The sequence below is a fragment of the Phoca vitulina genome, unplaced genomic scaffold (genome assembly GCF_004348235.1).
Source record: "Phoca vitulina isolate PV1807 unplaced genomic scaffold, GSC_HSeal_1.0 scaffold46, whole genome shotgun sequence".
Taxonomy (NCBI): Eukaryota; Metazoa; Chordata; class Mammalia; order Carnivora; family Phocidae; genus Phoca; species Phoca vitulina.
In genome coordinates, this window is record NW_022589749.1 from 3,016,995 (window position 1) to 3,037,636 (window position 20,642).

At 49.3% G+C, this 20,642-nt stretch overlaps 1 protein-coding gene across 2 annotated transcripts in view; it reads left to right on the forward strand.

Annotated features, from left to right (window-relative positions):
- NOS1 (nitric oxide synthase 1) overlaps positions 1-20,642 on the forward strand; it is a 104,263-nt gene that overhangs the window by 43,568 nt on the left and 40,053 nt on the right. For both annotated transcript variants that reach the window (XM_032431485.1, XM_032431483.1), the window contains exons 4-9: positions 10,991-11,119; positions 12,294-12,439; positions 13,575-13,737; positions 14,467-14,558; positions 17,309-17,450; positions 19,775-19,914. In XM_032431485.1, the coding sequence (XP_032287376.1) occupies positions 10,991-11,119; positions 12,294-12,439; positions 13,575-13,737; positions 14,467-14,558; positions 17,309-17,450; positions 19,775-19,914 (812 nt within the window). The remainder of the gene's footprint in view (positions 1-10,990; positions 11,120-12,293; positions 12,440-13,574; positions 13,738-14,466; positions 14,559-17,308; positions 17,451-19,774; positions 19,915-20,642) is intronic.

Below are 20,642 nucleotides of genomic sequence, written 5' to 3' on the forward strand. Positions count from 1 at the left end.
CTGTGGTAGATATACGATATACGGCATTTTTTTTTCTTGCTAAGGATCATTATTGGACCTCTGAGGTTGTCTTTAGTGCTGATACCACCAGGGACACATACTGAATTTTGACACCATCCTAAAGGCCCTTGGCATAATAATCCTCTTTTTTTTTTTTTAAGATTTATTTATTTATTTGTTTGACAGAGAGAGACAACGAGAGAGGGAACACAAACAGGGGAACTGGGAGAGGGAGAAGCAGGCTTCCCACTGAGCAGGGAGCCCGATGCGGGGCTCAATCCCAGGACTCTGGCACCATGACCTGAGCCGAAGGCAGACACTTAACGACTGAGCCACCCAGGTGCCCCAACATAATAATCCTCTTAAGTGAAAATGGTATCCTATGTAAATGACTTGAGAAACTGCTGTTGGTCCATTCTCCCTGCAAAACCTCAGCATTTGAATCAAGCCCTTCTCTGCCTCCCTTCTTTTTTTTAAAGATTATTTATTTAGGGATGCCTGGGTGGCTCAGTCAGTTAAGCATCTGCCTTTGGCTTAGGTCATGATGTCATGATCCCAGGGTCTTCGGATTGAACCTGGGATTGAGTCTGCTTCTCCCTCTCCCTTTGTCCCTCCTCCCACTGTGTGCACTCTCTCTCTCTCTCTCTCAAATAAACAAATAAATAAATTTTTAAAAAGATTTTATTTATTTATTTATTTGAGGGGGAGGGAAAGAGAGAATCTTAAGCAGACTCCATGCCCAGTGCAGAGCCTGATGCGGGGCTCAGTCTCACGACCCTGAGATCATGACCTGAATCAAAATCAAGAGTTGGATCCTTAACCGACTGAGCCACCCAGGCACCCCTCTGCTTCCCTTCTTAGTAAGCAACTATTTTCTTACCTGCCCAATTTGCTTTCCTAAGGGAGGAAGGGGTGAATCGTGTCTGGCTTTGGGGCAGAATATCTATTTTCAGATACTAATTAAGCATCAGTCCAATCTTTCGTGGATGCGAGGGAGGGTCTTGGGCCTGGGGGAGGTGGGATTTCCAGTTGGGGCTCCCTGCTCTTATTCAGCCCGCTGCCCTTCTCTCCAGCCTCTCGCTGACACAGGTGATCAGGTAATCAGATAGATGACTGTTACATCAAAATCCCCCTCCCCACCGCCACCACCTCATCCGGAGCCTGGCATTTCCTCACCCCTGGGGACATGGGGCTTGCTGGCTGCTTTCAAAATGTCAAAATCTGTTGAGAAGCTTTTCTGTACTCCGAAGTAAGTGTCAGCATCATCCCAGTGCCTGGAGAGCCCCAAATTATGAGGCAAGTGGAGGGGGTGTGCTTGTGGGTCCCCCCAGCGATCAGAGGATCAGAGGCAGTCAGGGCGCCTCTCCACCCAGGCATGCGCCCCAGCTGGCCAGGGGGTGCTGGCTTTGCTGAAAGCCGAAAGTGGGCAGCCAGCCCCAGCCGGGCTGCGTCTCAATGAAGGCAAACCAGCGACAGTCCCTGCCTCTCAGCGACAACCTAGCCTGCTGCCAGGAAACCTGGGCGTTAATGATGGCAGGGTAAAAATAACAATAATGCGGATCCCCGTACCCCCCTTGTGGGGGCGTGGCCATTCGAACCCTCGGACTCCCCACCCGCAGCTCTGGGGGCCACTCCGGTTGGGCCTCGTCCTACTGGTGACCTTGGTCAGACGAGTTAGCATCTGCGCGGAGGCTCCGTTTCCTAACAGGCTCGTCCAGTTGTGGGGAGGTGAGGTGTGAAGCGACCGCGTCTATAACAATGGTAGCTGATATGTTGTTGAGCCATGTCGGGCTTGGTGCTGAGCACTTCAGGTCCCTGGTCTCAGTGAACCCCCCACCCCAACCCAATGAAGTACTATTGCCCCCATTTTACAGATGACTAAACTGAGGCACAGAGGGTTAGCTTGAGGAAGGTCACATGACTAAGTGAGTGGCAGAGCCCCAGAGCCCACTCTTAATTCTTAAAGGCCCGGCACAGAATAAGTGCTCCGAAAATGGGCATCATTACTATTATTGTTGTTGTTGCTGTTGTTTCATTTGGCTGATTATTATATGGCTCATTTAGGTATAGTTTTACTGCTAATTGTTCTACGGCTAATGTGAGGCAGATAGGGCAGGGAACACCATCCCCATTCTACAGATGACATCCTTGGGGCCTGGAAAGGGAATGTGAGCAGCCGCTGAGTCTTGGGGACAGAGCCGCACCGCTCTCCCTCTGTGACTCCGTCGTCATCTTTGTCGATCATTCAGATCGAGGTAGCGTGCGTCTTTCTGCTGCAGGGGGCCAGGCTCTGGGAGTGCACAGGGGCCAGGAGCCGGGTCTGCAGTGGAAAGGCCCAGCCTTTGAGGGCCTGAATCCCACGCCCAGCTCTGTTGCCTGTTAGCTGTTAATTTGAAGGTAGTCATGTCACCTCTCAGAACCTCTGTTTTCTCCTCTGAGAAATGGGTTACCATGAGGACTCCACGAGCCAGGAGATGTGCAGTGGCCTAGTCCCGGTCAGGCACCAAATAGGCATTTACTAAACGTTACTCACAATGGAAGGGGGTCAGATGCGATCACTGCCCTTGAGAAGTTCACCATCTGGACATTGTCTTTTCATCAGACGGTTGCCTTGACTTCCAGAAACTTCCACTTCTAAGGCGAGCTGCAGACATCTCACACACACACACACACACACACACACACAGCAGTAATCACACTGTGATATTTGGGGTTTGGTAGCATCACATTCAGACGTTCCCTGCAGACCCCCCCAGCTGGCTTTGGCAGATTTACTGGCTCCGTCCAGGGTGACATCTTGGGGTATCTGTCCCTGAACCTCTCTGAGCACTTTAAGGAAACTCCTGTGTTTTGAGATGAATCTGTCTGTTGAGAGGGTGCCCCAAATCGCTAGCTACAAACTCCTACTGAACTCATTATTGCCCTCAGCTCAGCTGGGCCAGCCCTCCCTTGGCTTGATCCAGCTCATGATCAGAATACGACATCCGGGTTGGATTTTCCCAAAAGTGCTTCAGGAGGCCCCTCTTTCTCAGGTCACCCAGTGTTCCAAGGAAGCCCTCAAACGGGACAAAAAAGCCTCAACAAAGATACTTTCTGGGAACTGATGTGGAACGGAGTCTCTCTCAGCCCCCAATGACAGCAGAATCCAAACCTTGCTGATATTTCGCTTCCCTCTACCCAAGCCATCACCTGCTGGTGACCCCCAGGGTCTTTATAGGTCACTTAGCCATGAGACCAGCCTTCCATGTCCTGCTGCCGCAGGTGGGCACAGCCAGGGCGGAGCCAGGAAGCCGGGCCTGAATTGATGAGGGTTTAGGTTCAGCCCTGCAGGAATTTCCACATATTTTGCTTTGTTTGTTTTAATAGTGAGTATATTCAAAGCAAGCTGTCCCGACTATTTCCAGTGGGACCGTGATATCTGGTTCAGGAATCCATGATACCGCTCTGCATGCTTATTCATGGCATCAAACCATATTCATGTTCTTTTCCCGGATAAGCCAAGTTAGGTCAAAGTCCTTTTTCCTCCATGCTGTGCAAACTGATACCCCTCCAAACAGAGATTCTCAGAGGTCAATCGGACTTTCATTTTCTGAGTGTCTCAGGATATCTTAAAAGGTAAAAAGTTCAAAACATGATCGCAAGCCTTGTGCATTTTAAATATTTACCTTTAGCAAGTTAATGGTTTTAATAAACGCACACACACAGTACAAATGTAACAGAATGGGGTTAGGCCACAAGATAATTACAAGATTTCTTTTAAGATCAATTCATAATGCACATACACATTTTGGTAACGGGACCAAGTTCAAAGTTGTCTAATAACAGGGCACCTGGGTGGCTCAGTTGGTTAAGCGACTGCCTTCGGCTCAGGTCATGATCCTGGCGTCCTGGGATCGAGCCCCACGTCAGGCTCCCTGCTCAGCGGGAAGCCTGCTTCTCCCTCTGACCCTCTCCCCTCTCATGCTGTTTCTCTCTCTCTCTCTCTCTCTCATAAATAAAAAAAAAAAAAAAAAATTTAAAAAAAAAAAAAAAAAAGACCCCTATGGGCAGAGGCCCTTGTCTGTGGATCCTAACTGTGATGGTCTGACTCTGGAACACCCTCTTCTGTAATTATCCTCCACAGAAAATTAGCCTGTTGAATCGGGGGCAGAGAGAGGAGGGCAGAGAATCAGTGATTTCGAGCTTCCTTGGAGTTATTATACAGAATGAATCGCTTTAGAAATGATGCCTTGAATACACTACTAGGAAATTATACTTGAAGGTACTAAACACAGTTGGTTAAGTTTTATAAGTAGCAATTTTTTCATCACACAGATGGGTGCATACCTACTAGTTTACAGGTCTGCAGTCCGGGACCCTGACCTGCCACAGCTCACAACCGGGTTACGCTTGCTGCCCGCAGGGTGGGGCAGTGCTGCTTGAGGCCGTGGTGGAGGGCGTGGTGTGTGGATCCGGCCCCTGGGGTGGCTGGCGTGGTGCCCAGCTCAGCCCCAGGATGCTGCCCTCATTTTAGGACAAGCCAAGCGGGGCAGGTTGCTGCAGGCCTAGAAGGGAGAAGCTGTTCCTGGCGCCAATAGTCAAAGAGTCAGAAGCTGCTTGCTTCGTACAGGATTGGGCTTTAGCTCCCGGATTATTTCCTCGGGCTGTTGTAACAAGGCATTACAGACCGTGTGGTTTAAACAACAGAAACGTTCTGGAGGCTGGAGATCTCCTGAAATCAAGGTGTTGGCAGGTTGGTTCCTTCTGAGGGCCGTGAGGGAGAATCCTCCCCAGGGCTCTCTCCTTGGCTTGTGGATGGCGTCCTTGTGTTCACACGGCCTTCTCGCTGTGTATCTGTCTCGAAATTTCCCCTTTTTATAAGGGCACCAGTCATCCCACTCAAAAGACCTCATTTTAACTTAAATGCCTCACTGAAGACTCCAAATAAGGCCATATTCTGAGGTGCTGGCGGTTAGGACACCAGCATATGAATCTGGGAGGGACACGGTTCGACCCATAACAGTTTGTAAAATGTGTCTCCCAAGGGGCCTCCCTCCCTGCTGTCAAGCTCTTGTCCCCATTCTACGGTGAGGCTCCTGACTGTGACAGCCCATAATTGGGGGAATTGGGGAAGGGCAAGGTGCTTCGCTTCTGTTTCTAGATCTTCCAGATTCTGACGTCTTGTGTCTATCTTCCTACCTTAAAAGCCCCCCTCCCTCCACCTTCCCGTCACTTCCGCCCCTTACTCCCCAACTTCTGCTAGAAGGCTCGCCGTCCTCCCACTCACGAGGAAGCCTCCGAATCAGTGTTGACTTTGTCCCTTGCCCTCCCACCCTCTCCCACCCCCGGGCTGTCTGTTCTGCTTCTGGCACCGCACTCTCCGCCGCAGCTGTGATCCACCCTCCCAGCTTCCCACCTGCACCGTGGAAACAACCCCCCCACCCCCCGCCTGGGGCTCTCTGCCCTCACCCTCTCCCTCCCGCAACCCCTGCAGTCATGTGTTCTAAACCTTAGCTTTGAGAAGCTCCCCCGTCCAGCAGGCAGCTTCAAGGGTCCCCCGTTCTCTACTAAATCAAGACAAAAGCCTTTGGCTTAGCATCCGAGGGACTCTACGATTTTGAAATGCATTTAGACCGTGTTCGTCGGCTTGGGTTGCCATCACAAAATACCACAGGCTGGGTGGCTTAGACGTAGAAAGTTTCTTCTCATAGTTCTGGAGGCTAGCAGACCAAGGTCAGGGCACCAGCACAGTCGTCGGGCGAGGGCTCCCTTCCTGGCTTGGAGACGGCCACCTTCACTGTGTGCTTACTCTGCCTTTCTGTGTATGCGTGGAGGGAGAAAAAGAAAGACAGAGGTTTCTCTGCTTCTTCTTTTTTTTTTTTTTTTTTTAAAGATTTTATTTATTTATTTGAGACAGAGAGAATGAGAGAGAGAGAGCACATGAGAGGGGGGAGGGGCAGAGGGAGAAGCAGACCCCCTGCTGAGCAGGGAGCCCGATGCGGGACTCAATCCCGGGACTCCAGGATCATGACCTGAGCCGAAGGCAGTCGCTTAACCAACTGAGCCACCCAGGCACCCCTCTCTGCTTCTTCTTATAAGGCCACCAATCCTATTAGATTAGGTCCTACTCTTATGGCCTCTTTTTTTTTTTTAAAGATTTTATTTGTTTGTTTAAGAGAGAGAATGAGAGAGAGAGAGAGCACAAGGAGCAGGGGAGGAGCAGAGGGAGATTCCTCTCTCCCCAAAAAAAGAGCCCCTCTTTTTTTTTTTAAAGATTTTATTTATTTATTTGAGAGAGAGAGACTGAGAGAGAGAGAGCATGAGAGGGGGGAGGGTCGGGAGGGTCAGAGGGAGAGAAGCAGACCCCCTGCCGAGCAGGGAGCCCGACGCGGGACTCGATCCAGGGACTCCAGGATCATGACCTGAGCCGAAGGCAGTCGCTTAACCAACTGAGCCACCCAGGCGCCCCCAGGCGCCCCTCTTATGGCCTCTTTTAATGTTAATTACTTCCTGAGGTCCTGTCTCCAGTAAGTTAGGGCTTTAACGTATGAATTCAGGAGGGACACAGTTCAGTCCGTGGCAAACCTCAGGTATTTGTTGGGTATGTACTATATGCTGGACACTCGTCTAGGGGCTGGACACATCTGTATCTAAACATCTATAGACATTGCATATATATATACACGGATCTATAAGACACAGAGACGTAGATATATATACATGCAGATACATACACACTCGCAAATTGCAGGCAGTGAAAAGCGCCTTGAAGAAGAATAAAGCGTGGGCGCCTCAGTAGCTCAGTCAGTTAAGCGTCTGCCTTCGGCTCAGGTCATGATCCCAGGGTCCCGGGATCGAGTCCCGCATCGGGCTCCCTGCTCGGCGGGGAGTCTGCTTCTCCATCTACCCCTCCTCCCTGCTCATGATCTCTCTGTCTCTCACTCTCTCTCTCTCAAATAAATAAATAAAATCTTTTAAAAAAAAAAAAAGAACAAATGAGTGTGGCCGTGTGCCAATAAAGCTTTATTTATGGACACTGAAATTTGAACTTCCTATAACTTGTATGTGTCATGAAACATTACTCTTCTTTTGATATTTTTATTCAACGGGTTAAGAATGGAAAAATCATTCTTAACTTGTGGGCTGTATAAAAACAGGCAGTGGACCAGGTTTGGCCCACGGGCTGCAGTTTGCAGATCCCTGCATGCAGGTGTACGAGGCTTCCCGCAGTTGTGGAATGAGAGTGGGAACCACTGTAGGGCCAAGAACACGAGTCCCTGGCACACAGTAGGTGCTCAATAGGTATTTGTTGAAGGAGAGAGAGGAGGGAGGGGTGGAGAGGGCAGAAGGAAACAGGGTGTCAGGGTACCTACAAAGCTGAATTCCGGGCTCAGGGCTCTGGGCTGATAGGGCCTTGCCTCACTATCTCCTCTCTGGCTGCAAGACCATTGCCTTCCATTTCTTCAGGACCCCTGCCAGCTCCAGAAGCAAAGAGGTGTTGACAGGGCCTTTGAAATGCCCACAAGTTCAGAGCCTCCTGTCCCCATTCAGGAGCAATCCCAGGCAGCGCTCCCACAGAGCCCACCGAGATCTAGCCAGTGTCTCCCGCCACCTGAAAAGCTTCCACTGACCACTCCAGACACAAATCCAGAAAAGGATGCGTGTAAACGCTGCCCAAAGCCCACTTGTGCCCTGTCCCCAGCTTAATAAGTCACAAGTGCCCCTAATCTGCATTTTTAGCGAGAACATTTCCGTCCCCACTCAGAAAAGTCATTTGCATCCCCCATGCAGGGCCCCTGACTGCTATATTAATCTCCCCATTTGTCCCCTCCTGAGTCATCTAATATTACTGCTGGCTAATTAAAACATCAAAGCCCCAAGTACAACAGCCCTGCCAGGGGCCTCCTAATGCCTGGTTTCAAGTATGCAGTTCAACGCAGCCCAGGGTGGAGAGGCACGGCTCACGCCCAGGCCCCCAATTTCTTGGCTCGTAATGACCACCCATCACACATCTGGAACCTCAAAAGATGGCCTCTTTCATTATGCTTGTTACCTCACTCCCACCACACCCTGCCAACGAAGGCTGCTGGTTGCCCACCCACCAGCCACACCCCACACCTCCTACTCCTGCCTCACGGTGCTCCCCACTGTGTCTGTTACCCCCCGTCTGGGATTCCAGCAGCTCCCCAGCCTCTAGGGCGTCCATGTGGATGATCAAGAGAGTTTGCAAACTGGCTGAGTGATGCTCAGTCTTTAGGGAGGATCGCTGGGGTGCCTCCCACCTGGGCAAGGTCAGATTTTTTGGTTCTCATGGCTGCAGGCTGTTGGCATGGTCAGAGGAATTTGTCGCTACCAAGTCTTGCCCAAAGATGTGACATCCATCAGCTGCATGTCTGCCGGAAGAGACCGTGGTGAAGACAGATCTTAAAGAAACGTTGGGGCTGTCTGGCCAGGCCTTCAAAGGAAATGGAGCTGTCTGGGATGTGGCTTCATAAGTGGACAGAAGGAAAATAACTTGGAGCTTAGCAGGCAGAAAGTACAAATGGGAAAGAAGGGAAGAATTCTTCTACATCCTTCTGCTCCTGGTGTGGACGGACTGTAGTAATACTTATGGCAATGGCGGTCCTGATAGGACTAGCAGGTGTACCATAGATGACTCTATAGATTACAGTACTGAAACCTACTGGTGTGGACTATAACACCAGTAGCAGTAAGTGATGGCTAAGATTTAGGGGGTGATTGCATTCATCCAAGTGAAAGATGATGCTGGTCTGGCCGGCGTGCTCGTCAGTTAAATGGGGAGAGTGAGGAGGGGGTGGATTCTAGAGCTCTTTAGAAGCTAAAATGGTAGGACTTGGGGACAGATCAGGCGCAGGGGGATAAAGAGAACGATGTCCAGGATAGCTCCCCACCCACCCCCCCGTGGCTTGCCCAGGCAGATGGATGGTGATGCCCAGCACTGAGATGGGAACCACTGGGGATGACTGGATCTGGCCACAGCAGGGAGGTGTGGAAGATCATGAGTCATGGCACCTTCCATTTGTTCTCTGCTGTCACTTGCATGGTTCTGGAGGCTATGATATGCCTCTCACCTCAGGACCTTTGCATAAGCTGGTCTTTCTGCCTGCAAGACCTTGCTCTTCTCTCTTTGCCTGATTAACACCTACTTGTCCTTCAGGTCTCGATTAGAAGTCAAATGCTCTGGGTTAGGTGTCTCTTCTATGTGCTTCTACAGTTCCTTATACACTGCCAGCATCCCATGTTATAGCACCCATTGCACTTGATTATAATGATCATACACCTGTCATCCCTCCCCCCACTCCCACCATGCACTGTGAACTCCATGAGGGCAGAAATCACATCTATCTAGTTTGTCACTGTAGCCCTGGCCCTTGCAACCTTGCTTGGAACATAGGAGATACTCAATAAACACATGTTGAATGAATGAATGAATGAATGAATGAATTATGCATAATGGCCAAGAGGCAGGAGAGTCCAGTAGTTAAGGACATGGTTTGAAGGGCAGACTGCCAGGGTTTGACTCCTGGCTCCAGTGTACTAACTCTGTGACCTTGGACAACTTAGTTAACCTCTCTGTGCCTCAGTTTCCTCATCTGTAAAATGGGCATGATAAGATTTTGCTTCGCATATAATAAGTGCTTCTTTAATGCCGGTTTTCAATATTAGCCCTTCAGCATACTCTATGATTTCTTTCCTGGACTCAGCCCATTTCATTGTAATTCACAGCTTCCTCACCCGCCTGAGTTCCTCCAAGCCAATGAGATGAGGACTCTTCCTCCTGTCTGACTTCATCTCCTTACACTAACCACACTCTTCCACTCCAACTGCACTGGCCTCCTTGCTGGTCCTTTGAACTTAACAAGCTTATCCCTACCTCAGGGCCTTTGCACTTTCCTTTTTCCCCTCATTATCATATATCCTTATCACCAACTGATATTCTAGTGGTTCATGTATGGGTTTACTTATGATTTATCTCCACTTCTCTCCCAGCAGTGTCCCAGAAGGGCCATGGCACTCTCTGTCTTGTTTACTACAGTGTCCCCAGTGTCTAAAGTGTCTAGCACACAGTAGGTACTCAATAAATACCAGTTGAGCGTGTGAATGCCCTGCCGCAAGGCCACTATCCAGTGCTCCGTTCTTTGGCATGAGTGTCACTCCACACTGGCTTGTCTTCCCTCTCTCACTCAGCAGATGCGGCAGAATGTGCCCACTGCCTCTCCCTTCCAGTTGCTGACTGACACCCATGCTTGTCTGATGCATAGGCAGGTAGACAATTATTCAGAAACACCCATGACAGAATGTAATCCTTATTAATGAGGTCTAAAATGGATGGGCCAATGTTGGTGAGCCCAGGACTTATCCCCCACCACCAACTGGGCATTTAGTGTATGGAAGTGAAGACAAATGGGGGACTGAAGGTGTTCAACGCAGAGGGACCAGTCAGTGCAAAGGCCCTGAGGCAGGGATACACTTGGCATTTTTGAGAGGCAGAAACCTGACATTTGGGGGAAACATTCTATGCTTCAGAACTTTCTAAATGGATCTTTCCTGTTTTCCCAGTACTCACCAGAAGTAGTGAGTTTGGACTGTAACAGGAAAGCTCAGACATCCACAGGCCTGAAAGCTGGTACCATTCAGAGAGGCTGACAGCGTCCCTTGGTTATTTACTCATTCAACAAACATTCAGTGAGTCCCTGCTATATGCTAGGACCTGTGCTAGACACCAGAGAGGCCACCTTTGAGAGGGCCCTCCCTGCAGAACAGAACCCAAAAGGCTTTTCCACAGTGTCTCCTTCAGCATAGGCAGAGGCACCAGGTTCCCTGGTTAGCATGTGTTACCCTGGGAGAATGAGTCCTTCACTCTGTGCAGATACTTGGTGACTCTGGCAGATTTCTAGGAAAAGCGACTTTTCTCCCCATCCCAGTGGAGACAGTTTTCCAGTGTCCTCAGGACCCTGTCTAATGTCCCATCCTTCCTTCTCTCCTCCAGCCCCCTGCCTCGGGAAAACAGTCTCCCACAAAGAATGGCAGCCCCTCCAAGTGCCCCCGCTTCCTCAAGGTCAAGAACTGGGAGACCGACGTGGTCCTCACTGACACCCTTCACCTTAAGAGCACCCTGGTGAGTATCCCAGCAGGATGTAGACCAACCTCACACTAACCATGTTTGGTGTTGGCTAAGTCTTTGTTGTGGGGACTGCCCTGTGCACTGTGTGGTGTTTAGCATCACTCCTGGCCTATACCCACGAGATATCCGTCACCCCCCTGAAATTGTGACAACCAAAAATGTCTCCAGATATCACTCAGTGTCCCCTGGGTGGGAAATCCACTCCCATTTGAGAACTGCTGGTGGCTCTTTATTCACTCGTGGAAATACTTTTTATTTGTGTACCTTGAACCTAAAAGAACCCAAAAGTGGGAAATCCACTCCCACTTGAGAACTGCTGGTGGCTACTTATTTACTCAAGGAAATACTTTTTATTTGTGTACCTTGAACCCAAAAGAACCCAAAAGCGGAGGAGTTGCTGGTTCTGAACACATTTTCTCTCTCACAACCTGAGCACTGTTGAAGTATTGACCAAGCCCTTCCTTGCTTTCACTGTATTTCAGCTAAACTTTTATGTCATATTTTTAACAGCCAGCCAATCAACATGTTGCTTTACATTTTTGTTGAAAATGAGCCTCTTGGAAGAACATTGTATCGGTTAGCTATTGCTGTGTAACAAACATCCCTGAAACTCAGTGGCTTAAAAAAAACAACCACTTATTATTTTTCAAAAGTCCACAGATTGGCTCAGTGGTTCTACTAGTCTCAGTGATCTCAAGCATCTGCAGTCATCTGAGGGGTCAGCTGTCACATTGCAAAGGGTGTGAATATAGGGCAGAGAAGAATTGGGGCTATGTTTTTGCAGTTAATGTCCCAGAGATGTGTTCGAATGAGCTACTACAACCACCTACAAGTTCCTTCTAGATCAACATGGGATCAAAAAAAAATATTTGGGGATTCAGTACCAATGAGTCTGATTCCCAGGGAATGCCAGTCAGAAAGGCCCTCTTCCCTAGTTGAGTAGAGCAAACACTTTCAGAACCTGAAAACACTGCCTGTCAATCCTCACCTTGATCGATGACCACCATCCTATGATGGTCAAATCATCCAATGATTTGAAGCTGGTACTTGAGAAATCCTATTTGGGAATTAAAGGCCAGGTAAACTCCACGACGAATGTCAGATCCAGGTCCACAGCCCCACTTGTGCTAAAACCAAGTGATCATCCAACTCTCTCTTTTCCCTCCAGGAAACGGGATGCACCGAGTACATCTGTATGGGCTCCATTATGCTCCCTTCTCAGCAAATAAGAAGGCCTGAAGATGTCCGCACAAAAGAACAGCTCTTCCCTCTCGCCAAAGAGTTCATTGATCAGTACTACTCGTCAATTAAAAGGCAAGTGTGTGTTGACTCTGGGGACCCAGGGTGAATTACCGAGTACTGGGACAAAGACGTCAGCTCCAACTCTACGACAGTTGAACCAAGACCTAAGCATGAGGGCTCTGCCCTCCATACACACAGGTTGAGAACTGGTGGCCCGCCCCCAGAAATGTCTCTGTTTGGCCTACAAAGTGTTGCTTAAATTTGAAACATCGCAAGCAATTCCATGTCTAGGCATACTACCCTAAAGAAACTCTCACAATTGTTCACCGGAAGACATACAAAAAAATGTTCACTGAGACATTGTTATAATAGGAAAAAAAATTAAAATCAAAGAGCCAACTGAAACCACCTCAGCTCCCTCAACAGGAGAATGTGTAAGTAAGCGGTGGTATTTTCCAAGTCATGGAATATTATATAGCTGCAGAAAACCCCAGGAAGAGTTGTCTTTAAAAATCAGATTTCCAGGGGCGCCTGGGTGGCTCCGTCGGTTGAGCGTCTGCTTTCGGCTCGGGTCATGATCCCAGGGTCCTGGGATTGAGCCCCGCATCAGGCTCCCTGCTCAGCGGGAAGCCTGCTTCTCCCTCTCCCTCTGCTGCTCCCCCTGCTTGTGCTCGCTCTCTCTCTCTCTCTCAAATAAATAAGTAAAATCTTTAAAAAGAAAAAAAAAACTGATTTCCAGGACCACCTGGCTGGCTCAGCTGGTGAAGCACATGACTCTTGATCTCGGGGTTGTGAGTTCAAGCCCCACATTAGCTGTAGAGATTACTTAAAAATAAAATCTTTAAAAATAAATAAATAGATAAATAACATTAAAATAAAAATCAGATTTCCAGTTTCTCTTGAAAGGAGACCTGGCAGCCCTGGGCCCCATTCCTACAGGACAACTGGCAGGAGCAGAGTGTTAGCTGCCCCCCTTTGAACCGGGCACAAGCTCACTGGCTGGCCACAGTCCCCACCCAGCCAGTTCATCACTACTGGACCTTTGTGGGCATTTGAGTTTGCCATCTGCTTATGCTTGAACTATTGTGGCCACATACCAACTCAGACTTGCTGTGGCTTCTGCCCTCCTGGAATGGCTTGCTCCTTCCACCGACCTCTAATTCAGGAGAGAAGGTGACAATCCCATGTCCTGTCCTTCCTCACTCAGATTTGGCTCCAAAGCCCACACAGAGAGGCTGGAAGAGGTGAACAAAGAGATTGAAACCAACGGCACCTACCAGCTCAAAGACACGGAGCTCATCTATGGGGCGAAGCACGCCTGGCGGAATGCATCCCGCTGCGTTGGCAGGATCCAGTGGTCCAAGCTGCAGGTAGGCGGTAAGGCTCTTTGGTGGGTGGGGAGGGATGAGCCTTACAAAGGGTCAGCTCTTTCCAAGGGCATCTGGAAGGCATGGTGAGATATCAGATAGTGGTCATGGGGTCCCAGATTCTCAGATCATGACTGAATCTGCCTTACAGTCATGTCTCATTGAGCCAACACAGTGCTGTTTAAAAAGGAACTTGCATGTCTCTTGGTAAGGTTTATGCTCTCCAGTTTACCACAGACCCCACCACTCCCTTTTGTCTTCCACTTACTCTCTTTGCTTATTTATACTATCTGCCTACTCCCTGAAAGCATTCGATTCTCTGTCCCCTGGGGAGTAGTTTGAAGTTGGAAATAGATTAGTTATCAAGTTCAAGGGGGTTTTGTTTGATTGTTATTTGTTTTGTTTTTAAATCCCTGATCCCTAGTAACGTAGCAGGAAATCCATCCAGCCCACTAAAGTCTCTCCTTTACTCATCATCCTCTAACCACATGCACCTACACACCATGCCTGCTTTCAGGGGATTTTTCCTGGTTTGATAACTGTGGTTATGAGGATAGAAAAAAAAAAAAAAAACACTATAAAACCCAGCCTAGGTCTCATTAGTGGAGGGCTCTCTCCCCAAGTGGGGCAGCAGGTGGAGTGGGCTCCGGGTTCTCCCCGCCTGGGCAGGCCACACTGGGGGAGCCGAGGAGGGGAGGAGAAGGCTCCGTTCTCACCAGGTACCCCTGGCAGGTGTTCGATGCCCGCGACTGCACCACGGCTCACGGGATGTTCAACTACATCTGCAACCACATCAAGTATGCCACCAACAAAGGGAACCTCAGGTGAGCCTGCCAGCTTGCGGGAGGGGAGTCGAATGTCCCCAGAGCATTGATCCTTAAGGTCTGGAGTTGGGTCACCTGCAGAGGAAATGCTCCCCCTTTCCTCTCGGGGAGAGGAGGCCTGGTTGCTTTTTTCTACCTGCCATGTCCCGTCTCTTCTGGGAGAAACAGACTCTTGCGTGGTTTGCAAAGCAACAGCGGCCAAAATCACGTTCAACCCACAGTTCAGTATCAGCCCGTGGAGGGGGCAGGAAGGGGTGTGTCCCATTCCCAGGACTCGGAAAATCCCAGTGCCGATGGTGACCTGCTTGTACCAGCTGCTATTGTGTGGCCTGGAGCTGCCTTAGAATTTTCCTGGGCTTCAAAGACAATGTCTCTTCCTGCCACTGTGGGCACGGCTCCTTCAGGTTCCACCAAGCCAAGTCACACCTTGGATTCCTCTTGCCCCGAACAAAGAACAAAGCCCCGGGGAGGAGGCCAAGGCAGGGAGGCACCGGTGTGGGCTGGTGGCTTCCATGCTAGCAAGTTGCCCCTGGAAGGAAACAGCTGGGGCCCTGCAGCCAGGCAGGTCTACTTGTCAATCCTCTGCCATCCATTGGTTCTGCCCCGGCATCTGGTCCCAGCTGCTGAGGACCAGCCCCACGGTGGGGCCGTGCGCGCCAATGTAGGGAGATTCATTCCCACAGACCCCAGGCTGCACTGAGCTCATCCCCATAGTGGCTTGCTTGCATTAAGTGTGGGTTTTCTTGGCTGTGTCCCTTCCTTGAGAAGGAAACACTGTTCCAGCTGAGCCCACCAGTAGGGAAGAGGCCTGTAATATAAGCCCAGAGCCTGCTTGGGGAATTGGTCTTTCCATTTTTTCCTAAAAGTCCTCACCCCTAGGAGAACATCAAGGAACCGTCCTCTATATCCTGAGCGTCAAAGGAAGGCCCAGTCAAGGTCTCAGCCCTCCAGGAGCTTATGGGCTGTTCTGGTAGTTTCTAAATGGTGCTATTACAAGGCAATAATGGGGGAGGGGGGAGTCACCAAAAGCCGGGCAATGCACCTCCCCTTTTTTCAGTTATCAGTGGGGCGGGGTGGGGGGGGCGGTTCTTGAGATCTTCTCCTAAAGAAACTATTCAGCTGATTCTTTTTTGTTTTTTACCATCACACATCTGGACATGATAAGAAGGCCATCAGAGAATGTATACCGTACATAGAAATAATCTAAACATAACAGAGGAAGGCAGGCATGGGAGAAGAAGGGAGGGAGAGAGATGTAAGGCATTCAATCTGCCATTCAGTGAAATTATGTTTAGGAGACTTAGATGTGTTCTGTTTTCTTCTGTTGGTCTCGGTTCCCGCACATAGAATAAGCATTCCACCCACTGTGTGTGAGTCTGCTGTTTCTAAACATGCTTTTTAAATATATATGTTACGCACACACCCTTTATCCGGTGCTCAACCAAAGAAACGGCCGTGTGTTTTACTGCTGAAGACAGTGCTGCCAGTTCGACCCATTCTGTGCTCATCTCCAATATGGCGCCTTTGCCATGAGCTTGTGGACAAGCTGTTGGCTCTCTGTGGCTCCTCCCTGCAGCCCTCATTCTGGGCTCCCCCTGCCCCGTGCAGTGCACCAGCCCTGCAGTATTAAATATGATACAGTCTTGCGCACCCGGTGAGACCCTCAGGTGCTCAGAAAGAAGGTGGCCCTGGGAACAGATGAGACAGGGGACGCTTTGTGGAGGAAGTGAATCTGAGTTGGGCCTTGAATTTGGGTACATGACAGCAGAGAGGGATTCCTGCCAACATGGGCAGCAGGGCCAAGTTCCAGGGGAAGAATGTGTAGAGGGGAAGATCTGCAAGCAATGGGCTGGACCTGCCATGTGATCCTCATGCGGACACAAGCCGGGGTGGTGGCTCCCATAGCCTGGGATTGAGCCCAGGGATGGCACTGATGAGCGGGGTGGCCAGAGCTCCTGGTATGAGATCACGTTGAACCACGTTTTGAAGAAGTCATTCTCCTTTCCATTGTTTTCAACCTTCTGATGATGCTAAAGAGAAAGTCTCAGTTTGGTGAGAAGACATCCTTAACATCTCTCTAACGCTGCTGATCTCCCTGTTAGCAGAGGGAGCTGGGCCCCCAGCTAGGTGCCTTCAGCAAACCACAGAAACTTCCTGCAATGTAATAACGGTATACGCTCTCTAGTTGCCTGTTTAGGTAGGCGAGGCCAGTGGCAATCTCCAGTTTTAGTTTAAAGTGAACAAATGTGAGTACAAAGGAAGCACTAAGATTTCTTCTTAGCTGTAAGTGCGTAGACTTCTGTATGGTACTGGGAGTGGGCGCAGGTGGGGCGAGAAGTTAAGGATGGCAGTAAGAGCAAGACTGGAACTGGGAATCAGTGGTGGGCTCTTAGAGGGAAGGAGGATCCCATGTTGTCTCCCTGGAGGTCACCTGCTGCCAAAGAACCCCTAGGAAACTGGCCCAAGTCAAGAGGGTTTAAGAGTTTCCAGTTAGAGCAGCAATCTCTGTTCTTCAGTGGGCTGGCGTGGGGCCTCCCATCATCCACCCTTCCTCAGACCAGTGCTCCAGTGTGGGGACAGGTCATGGTCCCTCCCTTCCAACAGCGGCCCGTGGTCCCTTGAGGACCTTGGCACAGAGGTCATCCACCCTGAGCCTCACGCACTGGGTGGCCTGGGTGACGCCCTTTCCAATAGGTCCGTGAGGTGCAAGCCCCGCCCTGACACCGCACATCCCCCTCTCTCCGCCACAGGTCAGCCATCACCATATTTCCACAGAGGACTGACGGCAAGCACGATTTCCGAGTCTGGAACTCTCAGCTCATCCGCTACGCCGGCTACAAGCAGCCTGACGGCACCATCCTCGGGGACCCAGCCAATGTGGAATTCACAGAGGTGTGTGCCCCCCTGGCCCTCGCCTGGGCTCTCAGTCCCCCAAACTGGCTTTATCCACAGCCATTTCTTACTTTAATGTTATCGTCATAGGGAAAGCAGCCAGAAGGGGTACCATGGACTCTTCTCCGGACCTCCTGTTCCTTTTGGCTGCCCCCAGTCCAGCTGGTTCCGTTCCAGCTGGCCATTTGGTCATCTGCAGCCATTACCTCCCCCAGCTCTCATGATAGGAACTGGTGTCCCACTTCACAGATGAGTAGACTGAGTCTCACCAGAGCCCAGTGAGTTATCCAAGGCCACCAAATGAGCACAGAGAAAGCTGGAAGTGCAGTCCAAATCTCCTGCCTCCCACCAGCAGGAGAGAAGCTGACAAGTATGCCTGCTCTGAGTTGGGTAATACCGCAGACTCCTATCATTCCTTCATCCGATTACCCAGTTCTAGCTATCCAGCCTCTCTTTGGATGGGCTTGTCTCCTCATTGTACCAAGACAACCACAGTTTCTGGCAGCCCAAGTCAGTTCATAAAAGCCACCAGGAAAGCACACACCACCATCTCCCCATCCGTGGGGATGCAGACAGGTAGCGTAGGGAATGAACGGTGGCTTACAGCACCTTGCCCGTAGGAGACGCCGCGGGCAGACCCATGCCTAGAATGATCTCGGGCACACAGCCCGGCACCCCTCTTATTTATCACCCACTCATCCCTAGTTGAGGTTCATCTCTGTTCTTTCCTCAAACACCACCCCTCAGGACAGAGCTGGCACGATCAAGCGTTGCTCCAGTCCCTCATTACTGCTGACTTCATTTGCATGTGGCTTTTCTTATTAAAATGTTATTATCGAGAAGGGGCTGTAACCAGGGCGACCAGGAGTTGCACCTGTGCTGATTTCGACTCAGCCAGACTCTCGGCTCCACTTGGCTGAGCGCTAACTGCATAGTTGGCTGACCTTGTCCTCCTGGCCTCTTCCTCTCCTTCTGTCTCCAGAAACCTCGCGAACAGCACGTGTTCTCCTAAGCCCCTGATTTCGTGCTTCCTCTTCCTATGGACACCACAGAAAGAATCACCCCAAACATAACCACGTAACCGTATCTTTTGAAACCCTCTTGCTCTGTGCTGTCCACCAGTGTGGCAGCCTCCCGGCCACATGTGGCTAGTGAGCCCTGGAAAAATCCAAACTGAGGTGTGTCGTAAGTGTAAATATACACACCAGATCTCGAAGACTGAGAACAAAACAGAGAGTGGAAAGTACCTCGTTAATAATTTTCATCTTGATTACATACTGAAATAATACTGTAGATAATGTTAGACTACTCTATTATGTTTATTAAAAATTAATACACCTATTGAGTTAATAAATATATTAACATTTATGTTAAATATCTTTTATAGTAATATTAATAATATATTTAATAATTTATCATTATGACATTAATGATTAATACATTTAATTATATGTTCTATATTATATATTTGACATTTTATTGGATAACTATATTACATATTTAACTTTAATGTTAAATATGTTGCTATCGATGATTTAATATAATATTAATAAGTTATATCAATGTAATAAATATAATTATGATGATTAGTAACTGATAATCAAATATTATTGAAATCAAAATATATTATTGAAAATGAACATATTATTTAAATTATTTCTCTCTCTCTCAAATAAATAAATAAAATCTTTAAAAAAATAAAAATTAAAAAAAATTTCAATGTAGCTACTAAAAAGTTTTCAATTACCTATTGGCTTGCTTTATATTTCAGTTGAACAGCTGCTCTAACAGATGCATTTATGCACAAATTCTAATAATTCCGCCCTCGTCAAATGTGGTAGGTTTTCTTTTTTTTTTTTTTTTTAAGATTTTTATTTATTTGACAGAGAGAGGGAACACAAGCAGGAGGAGTGGCAGAGGGAGAAGCAGGCTTCCCACGGAGCAGGGAGCCCCATGTGGGGCTGGATCCCAGGACCCTGGGATCATGACCTGAGCCGAAGGCAGACACTTAACGACTGAGCCACTCAGGCACCCCAGGTTTTCTTTCTATCTCAGGGTACCCGATGCACACAGTTCCAGAGCGAGTACCTAGGACGTGCCAGACCCTGTGCTCGAGGGTGTTATAGATAAAACAGTCAGATTCCGCGCTTGCCCTCCGGGAGTTCCCAGTGGACAAGAACAATGTGGCCCAGAGCCTCCAGAGGAAGGTGCTGCTGGCCAGCTTGCACTGGGATCTCTGCACCTTCTCCCACTGCCCCAGTGTCTGGAGGGTCTGGGGCACGGTAGCAGTGGTGGTGGCGTGACCTGGTCACTTCTGGTTGCAGATCTGCGTGAAGCAGGGCTGGAAACCCCCAAGGGGCCGCTTCGATGTCCTACCACTCCTGCTCCAGGCTAACGGCAATGACCCTGAGCTCTTCCAGATCCCTCCAGAGCTGGTATTGGAAGTGCCCATCAGGCACCCTAAGTAAGAGGAACTGGCGGGGGGGTGGCGGGGGCGGGATTCACCCAGTGCCCCTCTCTGCCTCTCCCTAAACCCCCTGGCTCTACTTCCAGCCCAGACAGAGGCTGAAAGGAGGTCTTGCTTTCTTGCTCACAGTGGACACCCCACTCCAAGCAGTAAGTCCTCCTTGGCCAGCCAGGGGATGACCATCTCTTCGGAACCATAATCTCCCTTCTCACCCCACTCCTACGCAATCAGCCAGGACCTGCCCTTTCTCCAGCCTTTGTCCAGCTTTCCAGAAAGGCAGAAGCACCTCCCGTCTTGTCATGGGCACTCATTTTAAATAGAGCTGTTTAAAACTATGTGACCTGATGTGGGTCAAGTCCAGAAGGAATTTGGAGCCAGGAAGGAACTGCAAGGGCTGGGCCAGCAGCACGAGCAGAATTCACGCTTTGAGAGTGAAGGAAATCCATAGTGAGACACTGACCTTGGCGGCAAAATGGGGTGGGGGGGCTCAACAATCCAGACAAGTATTATTTTAATGCAATCTTTTTATCAAAATTAATTTGTATATCAAAAAATTTTATTAAAATTTAATTTAAAACTTTTTTACATGAAAATTTTAAATAAAGACGGGATCCAGTGCAGGGCTGAGATTCAGGTGAAGCATGCAAGGTGAGTCATGCACCTGCAAGGTGGGACCTGTCTTTCTTTAAAGTTTGGATGGTTTGTTTGCTGTGGATTTTTTTTTT